At 45.2% G+C, this 13,394-nt stretch overlaps 1 protein-coding gene across 39 annotated transcripts in view; it reads left to right on the forward strand.

The window, feature by feature from the left end:
- ank3 (ankyrin 3) overlaps positions 1 to 13,394 on the forward strand; it is a 523,147-nt gene that overhangs the window by 411,769 nt on the left and 97,984 nt on the right. The window contains exon 1 of one of the 39 annotated variants that reach the window (XM_033034331.1): positions 12,157 to 12,513. The exons of 36 other annotated variants lie outside the window; for them this stretch is intronic. In XM_033034331.1, coding sequence (XP_032890222.1) covers positions 12,507 to 12,513 — 7 coding nt within the window. In that variant the 5' untranslated portion in view covers positions 12,157 to 12,506. Of the gene's footprint in view, positions 1 to 12,156; positions 12,514 to 12,943; positions 13,072 to 13,130; positions 13,356 to 13,394 lie in introns of those variants that run through there. 2 more of the 39 variants (XM_033034329.1, XM_033034330.1) reach the window with 2 other exon arrangements.

Below are 13,394 nucleotides of genomic sequence, written 5' to 3' on the forward strand. Positions count from 1 at the left end.
CAGAGATACAGCGTGGAAACAGGCCCTTCGGCCCACCGAGTCCACGCTGCCCAGCGATCCCAGCACACATTAGAGGCAATTTACATTCATACCAAGCCAATTAGCCTACAAACCTGTACTCTTTGGAGTGTGGGAGGAAACAGAAGATCTCGGAGAACACAGACGCATGTCACGGGGAGAACGTACAAACTTCATACAGACAGCACCCATGGTCTGGAACGAACCCGGGTCTCTGGCGCTGTAAGGCAGCAACTTTACCGCTGCGCCACCGTGCAAACTCGATCCAAACTACGGGTGCTTGTCTTGCCTGTACAGAGTTTGTACATTCTCCCTGTGACCTGAGTGAGTTTTCTCTGAGATCTTCGGTTTCCTCCAACACTCCAAAGTCGTACAGGTTTGTAGGCTAAATGGCTTAGTAAAATTGTAAATTGTCCCTAGTGTGTGTAGGATAGTGTAAAGTGTGCGGGGATCGCTGATCTGTGCGGGGATCGCTGGTCGGTGCGGACTCGGTGGGCCGAAGGGCCTGTTTCCACGGTGAATCTCTAAACTAAACTAAAGTCTGATTAAAATAGTCCGAGTGTCTCCAATGAGGTCGATGGTAGGTCAGGGCCATCTAAGTAGAAAAGACAGTTGGAGGACTTGCTTAGAGTTTACTAGAAACCAAATGAAAGAATAGGATTTGAAGGGCTATAACCTCTCCATTATTTTTAGCTGAACCAATACAAGCTCATCGAGTGGCTGAACAAGGGAACATGGTTTAAGGCACAATGTGGGAAAGAGGTGTTCTATTTCATGGGATATTGGCAGCACTACTGAGACAGGAAAGAAATATATCATTGGGACATGCTCCTCTTGAAAGACTGAGATGAAAGTCTTTGCAAAAAGCATAAATACAGCAGTTACAAGAACTTCAAATGAGTGGGAGGCTCAAAAGTGTTGGGATTATGTATTAAGTAAATGAAAGGGAAGAGTGAAGAGAGAGTATGTTCAGCATGGCAGGGAAGGGAGAAACTGAAGGATGGGGTTTAACTACAATCCTGGTATTTGGTTATAATTATTGCTTACGGATTTTGATTTATTCCTATTATTAATTGAATTTAAATTCCACAACTTCCACGGTGGGATTTTAACTTGGGTTTCGTGATCTAGTTTCTGTTTGTCCATCATCGACCTGGGTACCAAATGCAAACATGGCAAAGTAGCTTCCCCATCAGTCAACGTGTAAATTGTTCCTTCCAAACCTGTGACGAACGTGTGCCTAAAGTGAGAGAGCTGCACGGTGGCGCAGCGGTAGAGTTGCTGCCTTACAGCGCCGGAGACCCCAGTTTGATTCTGACTGCGGGCGCTGTCTGTACGGAGTTTGAACGTTCTCCACGTCACCTCGTGGGTTTTCTACAGGTGCTATGGTATCCTTCCGCACTCCAAAGACGTGCAGGCCTATAGGCTAATTGGCTTCTGTACCCTGTCCATAGAAAGCAGGATAGAGTTGGTGTACCATGGTTGGTGCAGACTCGATGGGCTGAAGGTCCTGGTTCCACGCTGTATCTCTAAACTCGACAAAGCTACCCCACAGACCACTCAAGCAACAGCCTGGTGTAATCAAGCACAAAGAATGAGATCTGACAGATAATATGCAGGAGACTCCATCTCAGTCCGTGTTTAGGTCCTGTCTTGCTGGCATAACAGACCCAGCAGAAGGGACAGGAGAGAAGGAGAAGTCTTGCTATCGCTCAGCATCAAATCTAGACCCCATGAACAGAAAGCCCTGTCTGGTTGAGAGAGGACATACCAGGAAATGGGAATTAGGAACGTTAATTCCAGAATCACATAAGTAATAATAATATAATAATAATACCTTATTGTCATTGTAAATATATACAACAAAATTTCAATCGCACGGCTCCAACGTAACAGGTAAATAATAACGACAATGGAAACAACAAAAACGGCAAGAAAAACATCGTCAAGTCAGAATGTGCAATATTTCACAGTGTAGTGTTGTGACAGTACAAAATATTGGCTATGGGGGGGTGTGTGTTCAGTGCAGAGTTCAGAGTGGTGATGGCCTTGGGGTAGAAACTGTTCGTTAATCTTATGGTGTGTGATTTAATGGACCTGTAACGCTTTCCTGAGGTCAGAAGGGCAAACAAGTGATGTGAAAATTCAGTAAAGTCTGATCGAAGAAACCTGAAGCATGGTTGGAAAGAAGGCTCAGAATGTTCTAACTGTTTGGTTTCTTTGTCCTAGTTAACAAATCCAGCTGTTTTTCTTGAGGTTCCCAAACTTTGCTTTCATTGATTGCACGTTTATGTGAATCTGATTTTTGTAGCAAACTACTTAGCCATTATAAATATCCAGAAACTTAGTTTAGTTTAGTTTACTGTCACGTGTATCGAGGTACTGTGAAAGACCTTTGTTACGTGCTAACCAGTCAGCGGAAAGACAATACATGATAACAATCAAGCCATCAACAGTGTACAAATACATGATAAAGGGAATAAAATGAATAATGTTTAGTGCAAGATTAAGTCCAGTAAAGTCTGATCAAAGATAGTCCAAGGGTCTCCAATGAGGTAGATAGTAGCTCAGGGCTGTTCTCTGGTTGTAGTTGGATGGTTCAGTTGGGAAGAAACTGTCCTTGAATCTGGAGGTGTGCGTTTTCACACTTCTGTTCCTTTTGCCCGATGGGAGAGGGGAGAAGAGGGAGTGGCTGGGGTGCGACTCATCCTTGATTATGCTGTTGGGCTTGCCGAGGCTGCGTGAGGTGTAAATGGGTGTGAAATCCACAATTTTACTGGTGGCAAGGAGTGTTTCATTAGGATGTTGAACTGCCACCATCTGAAGAACTATTGTGAGGAGTGGCACTTGGAGGATTCATTTGCCAGATATTGAAAGCATCTCCAAGAAATGACAGCAGTGCCTACTCCAATTCCACGCCACTGCCTGGCACTTATTTAGCTTATCCCTGATGTGCAAGGAAGACTTCTTTAGCTTTCGAAACCCTGCTGAATGACTCCCTCCACGTGATCCTCCTCGAACGTTGACGCAGGCAAGGAAACTCATTTGTGTTCAGGTTTTAGTTTAGAGATACAGTGCGGAAACAGGCCCTTCAGCCCACTGAGTCCATGCTGACCAGCGATCCCCGCCCACTAATGCCATCCGAAGCACACTGGGAATCCACTTTCCAACTTTATTCCCGTAGCCTCTGATTTCCTTGTTGTCCAAAGATCTGTGCGTCTCATCTTTGAATACATTCAGTGAGTAATCTAAAACACTGTTAAAGCATTCTTTATCGACAATAGACAATAGGTGCAGGAGTAGGCCATTCAGCCCTTCGAGCCAGCACTGCCATTCAATGTGATTATGGCTGATCATCCCCAATCAGTATCCCGTTCCTGCCTTCTCCCCATATCCCCTGTCTCTGCTATCTTTGAGAGCCCTGGGCAAAAGGACTGGACAAGCTAGATGCAGGAAAAATGTTCCCAATGTGGGGCGAGTCCAGAACCAGGGGCCACAGTCTTAGAATAAAGGAGAGCTCATTTAAGACTGAGGTGAGAAAAAACTTTTTCACCCAGAGAGTTGTGAATTTATGGAATTCCCTGCCACAGAGGGCAGTGGAGGCCAAGTCACTGGATGGATTTAAGAGAGAGTTAGATAGAGCTCTAGGGGCTAGTGGAGTCAAGAGATAATGGGGAGAAGGCAGGCACGGGTTATTGACAGGGGACGATCAGCCATGATCACAATGAATGGCGGAGCTGGCTCGAAGGGCTGAATGGCCTTCTCCTGCACCTATTTTCTATGTTTCTATCTAGCTCTCTCTTGAAAGTATTCAGAGAACCGGCCTCCACCGCCCTCTGAGGCAGAAAATTCCACAGACTCACAACTCTCTGTGTGAAAAAGTGTTTCCTCATCTCCTTTCTAAATGGCTTACCCCTTATTCTTAAACTATGGCCCCTGGAAACAGGCTATTCGGCCTGCCGTGTCGGCGCCGACCAGCGATCACCCTATACACTGACTTGCACACACTGGGAACAACTTTACAACTTACCGAAGCCAATTAACCTTACAAACTCTGCGTCCCTGGAGTGTGGGAGGAAACCGGAGCGCCCGGGAAAAACCCACGCAGTCATAGGGAGAATGTGCAAACTCCGTACAGACAGCACCCATGGTCAGGATCGAACCCGGGCCTCTGGTGCTGTAAGGCAGCAACTCTACCGCTGCTCCACCGTGCCGCACAGACTCAGGAACAGTTTTATCCCAAGAGCTATAGCGGCTCTGAACCGGCCCTAATGAGTGCCCCCCCCACCCACCCCCTTTGGACAGTCTCCCTCAGATGGTCACGTCAATCAATTCAGCTTGCTTATTTATGTATTGTATTTATTTACCTTTCTTGTACATCAGTGGAGCTGCACACTAAATCTCGTTGCACTGACGTGCAATGACAATAAAAGATATATTATTATTATTATTATTATTATTCAAAAGATAGACAACTGGCCCCTCCTCTCATTCCCTATTGACCATCCCTTTATTGCAATACCATGCCCTCTGGTAGAAACATTCTGAGTAGAAGAAACTGCCTCCCCTTCAGTTCTCCTCAGCAGCAAATATGTCTCAATGAAATCACCAGCTACCTGGCACCTCCATGTGCATCTACCATCCCTAACTTCTTTCCACATGAATCAGATTCAGATTCAGATTCAACTTTAATTGTCATTGTCAGTGTACAGTACAGAGACAACGAAATGCAGTAAGACAATTAACCTTCAAAACCTATGTCTTTGGAGTGTGGGAGGGAACTGAAGATATCGGAGAAAGCCCACACAGGTCACGGGGCGAACGTACAAACTCTGTACAGACAGCACCCATAGTCAGGATCGAACCTGGGTCTCCAGCGCCGCAAGTGATGTAAGGCTGCAACGTTACCGCTGCGCCACCGTGCCACCCGGTAATGAATCTTGTCCGTGTATGCCACGCGGACTCCATGTCGAGTATATCCTCCTTTAGAGCTGCACACAGTTCTGGCTACTTTAAAAGAGGTCCAACCAAACACCTGCATAATCTGAGCAAGATTTCCTTACTTTGAAACTTCAAAGCCCTGGCAATGAAGGCAAACATGGTTTGGGCACTTCAGATTGCTTGCTGTGCTGCATGTTTACATTCTGACTCATGAACTCACATATCAAGATTCCCTTTAATGTCAATATTTACTGATTTCTCATGGTTAGTGTTCTTCTGGTCTTCTGACCAAAGTACATCATTTCACATTTTCCTACATTATACTATTTTTCTTCTACTCTCTCGTCCTCTCTATAAACCTCCACAGATCATTCTGCACTTTGCACTTAGGGAGAATCTAGGACTAGAGGTTATAGCCTCAAGAATTAAAGGACGTTCTATTAGGAAGGGGATGAGGAGCAATTTCTTTAGTCAGAGGGGGGTGAATCTGTGGAATTCATTGCTACAGAAGGCTGTGGAGACCAAGTCAATGGATATTTTTAAGGCAGAGATAGATACATTCTTGATTAGTACGGGTGTCAGGGGTTATGGGGAGAAGGCAGGAGAATGGGGTTGAGAGGGAAAGGTAGATTAGCCATGATTGGATGGTGGAGTAGACTTGATGGGCCGAATGGCCTACTTCTGCTCCCATCCCTTATGACCTTATGACTTTCTTAACAGCCCAAATTTCAGCTGTGATGAACTCGATGAGTTCATATCCAAATGCTTTGAGTTAAAGCATTAGGAGGATATGGAACTGGCTGCATCAGGAAATATCTACACCTCTCAGTTCCAATTCACCAGCCCTTCTTCCGATGCCCTGCCCTCACTTTTCCATCCAGCTTTGCGTCATCAGCAAACCTTACTTACTATGTTGTAACTCAAAAGTAAACATCCGCTTGTGATGGAAATCAGAAATTTAAAAAACAAAGATGTTGAAAACACTGCAGATTAGACTGCATAGATAGAGATAGAAGCCAAGTTCAATGACCTTTCTCTACAGATGCTGCCTGATCTGCTGTGCTTTTTTCAGGAGGTTCTTGTTTTTCATTTACTATTTTATCTGAGTCAGAGTCAAACAGCGTGGAAACAGGCCCTTCGTCCCAACTTGCCCACTCCGGCCAACATGTCCCAGCTACACTCGTCCCACCTGCTCGCATTTGGCCCATATCCCTACAAACCTATCCTATCCATGTAAATGTCGAACTGTTTCTTAAACGTTGGGATAGTACCTGCCTCACCTACCCCTGGCAGCTCGTTCCAAAACATTACCCCCTTCAGATTCCTATTAAATCTTTTCCCTTCACTTTAAACCTACAGTATGTCCTCAGGTCCTCGATTCACCTACACTGGGCATGAGACTCTGTGCATCTACCCGATCCGTTCATCTCATGATTTTATACACCAGTATAAGATCACCCCTCATCCTCCTCAATAGCCAATAATATTAATTGTGATTTACTGAGAGCCCAAAACTAATCTCTATAGCACCTCACTAGTAATCATAAGTCATAAGGTCAGTGATAGGAGTAAAATTAGGCCATTCGGCCCATCAAGCCTACTCCATCATTCAATCATGGCTAATCTATCTATTCCTCCTAACCCCATTCTCCTGCCTTCTCCCCATAACCCCTGACATCTGTGCTAATCAAGAATCTATCTCTCTCTGCCTTAAAAATATCCTCTGACGTGGCCTTCACAGCCTTCTGTGGCAAAGAATTCCACAGATTCACCATCCTCTGACTAAAGAAATTAATTTCTTCTTGCTTAATTTCTCTCAAGCAGAAAATTACCCATTAATCTTTCCTATTTTTCCCTCTCTTATAGCCAATTGCTATCCATCCTAATACTGTATATTATACTAATGCAGTGTGCCCTTACTTTACATATCAAACTCATGTACACTATACCCATTGGTTTCCTCTCATTTACCCTGTGGTTACAGTCTCGAAAATTATGAGATTTGTCAAACATGATTTCCTCCTCGTAAAACCGGGCTCAGTGCCTAATCTCATGATTATTTCCATATGCTGTGTTGCCATTTCCTTCGTAATGGAATTCGGGATTTTGCTGACGACAGATCCAAAGTCAACTAGTCCATCATTCCAAAGTTTTATTCTCAAATGGCGACATTACACTAGCGGCCTTTAAATCTGCGGGAACCACTACAGAACGTAAGGGGTGATGGAAGGTCATCAGTGATACATTTCTGCAGCCACCTCCTTTAGTCTCCTGGGAGACTACAGCAGTAGATCCGGGAGACAGATCTAATTAGCAGTCTGAGGAAGGGTCTCGACCTGAAACGTCACCTGTTCCTTTTCTCCAGAGATACTGTCCGACACGTTGAGTTACTCCAGGTTTTTTGTGTCTGTCTTCGGTTTAAACCTGTATCTGCAGTTCCTTCCCATGCAGATCTAATTTTAGCCACATTATAGAGTCATAGAGTGATACAGTGTGGAAACAGGCCCTGCTGCCCAACTTGCCCACACCGGCCAACATGGTCCCAGCTACAGTAGTCCCACCTGCCTGTACTTGGTCCATATTCCTCCAAACATGTCCTATCCATGTACCTGTCTAACTGTTTCTTAAATGATGGGATAGTCCCAGCCTCAACTACCTCCTCTGGCAGCTTGTTCCATACACCCACCTATTAAATATTTTCCCCTTCACCTTGAACCAATGTCCTCTGGTCCTTGATTTCCCTACTCTGGGCAAGAGACTCTGTGCATCTACCCGATCTATTCCTCTCATGATTTTGTACACATTAGTTTAGTTTAGAAGTACAGCGTGGAAATAGGCCTACCGCCCACCGAGTCTGAGCCGACCAGCGATCACATCGTACACTAGCATTATCCTGCGGACGGGAAACAATTTACAGTTTTTTCCAAAGCCAAATTAACCTACATACCTGTAAGACTTTGAAGTGTGGGAGGAAACCGGAGCACCAGGGGGAAACCCACAAGGTCACGGGGAGAATGTACAAACTCCGTACAGACAGCACCCATAGTCAGGATCGAACCCGGTTCTCTGACACTGTAAGGCAGCAACTCTACCGCTGCGCCCCTTAACTTCTCCAGAACTCTCTGTTTAGTCATATAACTTTGCGAACTGTCCAATTCTCACTAGTAATGTAAACTTTATATCAAACATTATACCCTTGCCCTTTCCATGCTGTTTGTCCTGTTAGAGAATGGAGCAGCTGGGCTTGTACACTCTGGAGTTTAGAAGGATGAGAGGGTATCTCATTGAAACATATAAGATTGTTAAGGGTTTGGACACGCTAGAGGCAGGAAAAATGTTCCCGATGTTGGGGGAGTCCAGAACCAGGGGTCACAGTTTAAAAATAAGGAGTAAGCCATTTAGAACGGAGACGAGGAAACACTTTTTCTCACTGAGAGTGGCGAGTCTGTGGAATTCTCTGCCTCAGAGGGCAGAGGAGGCAGGTTCTCTGGATGCTTTCAAGAGAGAGCTAGATAGGGCTCTTAAAAATAGCAGAGTCAGGGGATATGGGGAGAAGGCAGGAACGGGGTACTGATTGGGGATGATCAGCCATGATCACATTGAATGGCGGTGCTGGCTCGAAGGGCCGAATGGCCTACTCCTGCACCTATTGTCTATTGTTTATTGTCCTTTTTAAACTTCAAATACCCTTGTAGGGTGAACTCTGTAGTAACATCAACAACAATTACATCTTTCTGTCGATGCAATTATGACTTTGAAAAGATACCTGCACAGATTTTAAGTGTTAGGGAACATTCACATGAAGAGATGAGCTTAGCTTAGGCCAACTTAGTGGCTTCACCTGCCTCCTTAGCTTCAGTAATTGCTAAATTATAAATTGTCTTTAGAAATTGTAAATTGCCCCCAGTGTGTAGTGTGTGTTCGTGTAACGGGGATCGTTGGTCAGTACAGACTCGGTGGGCCGAAGGGCCTGTTTCCACACTGTATTTCCAAATTAAACTGAACTGAACTAAACAGAGCTCTCAATATCTCAATGACAGCAGGTATCCAGTGGTTTAAAATAGATGAACATTTGAAGAAGGGTCTCCATCCTAAACGTCACCCCATTCCTTCTCTCCAGTATTTTGTGTTTATCTTCCATTTTTGTACAAGACAATTTGCCATTATAGCAGGGAATGGAGAAGTGAAAGTTTAAAAGCCTGGGGCGCAAGAATCCATGGGCCCCATTTGGAATCCTTGCAAAAATAAATGAACCGACATAGTTGCACCCAGCTACATTGGGGGGGAAATTCCACAGGGAATGCTTTGAAGATGCAAGTGTAAGAAGTATTTCATTCAAAGCCTGCAGCTGTAATTAACAAATGAAAAGAGGTATTTGCCTGTTTTGTAACGAAAGTCAGCACCATTGTTTTTGAGGGCCACCCACAGAGTGTGTACTTTAGTGCAAACAGGAGTCTGAAGCAAGGTCCCCACCTGAAAAGTCACCTATCCATGTTCTCCAGAGATGCTGCCTGACCCACATGAGTTACTCCAGTACTCTGTATCCTTTCAGCTAAACCAGCATCTGCAGGTTCTTGTGTCTGCACTTTAATACAGAGCAGATTATTTTGGTGCATTCCATTTGTTTAGTTTAGTTTATTTTAGTTATATAGTGCGTAGACAGGCCCTTCTGCACCGACCTGCAAACCCTGCATATTAACACTATCCAACACTAGCTATGTACTAATTCCAGGTTAGGGATAAACATTGTGTAAGAAGGAACTGCAGATGCTGGTTTAAATCGAAGATAGACACAAAAAGCTGGAGTAACTCAGCGGGACAGACAGCATCTCTGGAGAGAAGGAATGGGTGACGTTGGAAGAAGGGTCTCGACACAAAACGTCACCCATTCCTTCTCTCTAGAGATGATGCCTGTCCCGCTGAGTTACTCCAGCTTTTTGTGTCTATCTTAGGGATAAACTTTGCAGGGTTCCCACTTGTGTACAGGCTATTTATTTGAATAATTAATTGAGATATTTTGCATTCATTAGTGAGAAGGCCAGGCAATTATTTAATTTCTTATTTGAGAGGCAGCATTTTCAAAGTACTCCTTCCGAACAAGTATCTCACTTTAGATTACGTGCTAAAATCTTTAAAGGTTGCATTACTGAGCTACAGCTGACACAACGAACACTGCCAATAGTATTTATAGTCATAGAGTGATGCAGTGTGGAAACAGGCCCAACTTGCCCACACCGGCCAACATATTCCAGCTACACTAGTCCCACCTGCCAGCATATGGTCCATATCCCTCCAAACCTGTCCAATCCATGCACCTGTCTGTTTCTTAAACGTTGGGATAGTCCCAGCCTCAACTACCTCCTTGCTTGTTCCATACACCCACCATCCTTTGTGTGAAAAAGTTACCCCTCAGATTCCTATACATGTTTTCCCCTTCACTATAACCCTCTGTCCTCTGGTCACCGATTCACCTACTTTGGTCAAGCGACTCTGTGCATCTACCCGATCTATTCCTCTCATGATTTTATACACCTCTATAAGATCACCCCTCATCCTCCTGCGCTCCAAGGAATAGAGACCCAGCCTAGTCAACCTCTCCCTATAGCTCACACCCTCTAGTCCTGGCAACATCCTCATAATTTGCAGCATTTCATTACAGCAAATAGCAGGAGTAGAAAGCAGAGATTATAGATACAAACCTGCATAGATTTTAGGTTGCTCAGAATTATGTTGCCAGTACCTTATAGGGGCTGTCCCACTTAGGCGACCTAATTGGCGAGTTTAGGAGAGTTTAGGAGAGTTTGAAAAAATGTCATGTCGAAAACTTCCTTCGGCTATGTAGAAGACCTCCTTCAGCTATGTTGAAGACCTCCTTCAACTATGTTGAAGACTAGCTTCGATTAGTTACGACTAACTTCGGGAAAATTGGACACCGAATAGTGGAGAGTGAAGACGACCTCCTTTCGACCTCCCTTCGTCTATGATGAAGACTATTTACGACTACCCTCGATTACCTACGACTAACATAACGACCTACTATAGCTAAACCTACCAGTTAAAAAAGTATCGATTTTTTCCATGGCGTCATTTTATTTTACTCGCGGGCACTTTTCAGCATGTTGAAAAATATGCCACAACCTAGCTGAGGCCTCGAGTACAGGGGAACTACTCTCGAGCATGAAGGAGAGTTACAAAGACCTCCTGCGACCTCGTGTCGACCATGAGTCGAGGGCAAACTCGCCAGAACTCGCGGATTAGGTCGCCCAAGTGGGACAGCCCCGTAAAACATTTTTTGCTTGCTTATTATATTGAGTGCTGTGTTTACAAACCTGCTATGCTGCTACTGCATGTTCCACGTCAGTACCTAGGACAATAAAACACTCTTGACTCTCTGAGTCTTTAGAAAGCTCCCGACCCAAAACGTCTCCTCTCCTTTTCCTCCAGAGATGCTGCCTGACCCGTTGAGTTACTCCAGCACTTTATGAACAGCATCTGCCGTTATTTGTTTCTACTCTTAACTCACCGATGTCCCATCTAGCCTATATTAATGCCCAGCCAGAAACAATGGGTCTTTACAGTTTTCATTCTTGTGGATACCCCATTGGGACCTGGTTCTTAATGTAGTCATGTCCTGTTGCACAAACCTTCAAATAATCCAGGCATCTCTGTGCCACTCCATTTTGTGCCCAATGAGTAAGACTGCAAACACTGCACTGACTTGAAGTTAGATACGAAGTGCTGGAGTAATTCGGAGGGTCAGGCATCATCTCTGGCAAAAAGGAATAGGAGAAATTTCGAGTTAGAACCATTCTTCAGTCTGCAGAAGGGTCTGATCCTGAAACGTCACCCATTCATTCTCTCCAGAGATGCTGCCTGTCCCGCTGAGTTACTCCAGTATTTTGTGTCTGTCCTCTGTGTAAATCAGTATCTGCAGTTGACTTCCTACACAAGGGATGCAGGAAACCTGCAATCGAGGTATGTTTAGGAAGGAACTGCATATGCTGGTTTAAACCGAAGATAGACACAAAAAGCTGGACAGGCAGCATCTCTGGAGAGAAGGAATGGGTGACGTTTCGGGTTGAGACGCATCTTCAGACTGGTTACAGATAAGGGAAAAACGAGCGACATAGACAATGATGTAGAGAGATAAAGGACAATGAAGGAAAGATGTGCAAAAAGGTAACGATGCTGAAGGAAGCTAGTGTGCTGGACTCAATCATCCACTTAACTCTGGAATCACCTAGCCAGCAAACTATGCTTCTGACTGCAACTCAGTCAATCCTGGATCCAGGAGAATTTGCGGGCTCGGAGTGAGCAGTTAAGACTATCATCAACTGCCCCCCTCAAGCACCAATTGTGGCAGAGTGCGTGGCGGTCCTGCACAGCTCTCCTTCGTTAGCTCAGATTAAGAACTCCAGTCAAACCCATGAACCACAACTGCGAAGAAAGTGCAATGTTCACAACGAGAATGCTGGATCGCGGCTGAAAGGGTTGTTTGTGGAGATTCTTGCAATGCTGTGATCAGCCTGTCCTCTATTATTTTGAAAATGTCAGGTAAAAAAAAGTCGTGTTGGAGTACTTTATGTTTGGAGAAAGCGTTTTTAAATACCAGCACTGCTGAAAGTTGGGGTTAGTAAAGTTTGCACGACTTTCACTCCCAAAACTCTACAGCTCTTTTTAAAATATATATATAAAACAAAACTCCATTTTCTTTCCGTGCTCTTCAACTGTGCAGCATTATTTCCCCCCACCAAGCCGTAAGGTCAGCCGACGCTGAGTAATGCAGCAAATATTTGTACAGTGGTCTGGGGTAAAGATCTTATAGCTATAAGATCTTTGGTCTGGGGTTTGGGGGCTTTTCGCACAATGCGAGCTGCTGCCTTTTGTAGCACCTTCCTCCTCCTCCTCCTCCTCACCCACCAGCCTGGATCTCCCCCCCTCTCCCAGCCCCCCCTTCCTGGGTTGGACTCTCTCCTTTCTCTCCCTCTCTCCCCCCGCTTGTAGTGCAGACGCTCCTTTTGTGAGATGGGATGGGACACAGGCTGCTGTGCTGTGTGAGCCACACCTCCCAACCATTCATTTGCAAAACTCTCCGCTGCATTCCGTTCCCTTGTCAGTGGGGCTTTTTTTTTTAATGTGTGTGTGTGTGCGCTTGTATTGCCTGTGTGGGGTGGGTGGGGGAGCCTTGAGTTTCCAGCAAGCAGGGAAGGAGGGAGGGAGGGAGGGGGTTATTCCAGGGGGCCTCCCGATGGAAGGGGGACACTTTCACCTCGCTCTGTATCTGGGTCGCTAACCCCGCTGCTGATCGGTTCCGGGACCTCTCGCCTTGTTTCACTGAACACCCGCGAAAACTTGCCTTGGGGGAGAGCGAGAGAGAGAGATGGCTTCTCAACAATGTAAGAGGCGCTCTCGGGGGCAGAATCCCCGTGAAATGC

The sequence above is a fragment of the Amblyraja radiata genome, chromosome 15 (assembly GCF_010909765.2).
Source record: "Amblyraja radiata isolate CabotCenter1 chromosome 15, sAmbRad1.1.pri, whole genome shotgun sequence".
Classification (NCBI taxonomy): Eukaryota; Metazoa; Chordata; class Chondrichthyes; order Rajiformes; family Rajidae; genus Amblyraja; species Amblyraja radiata.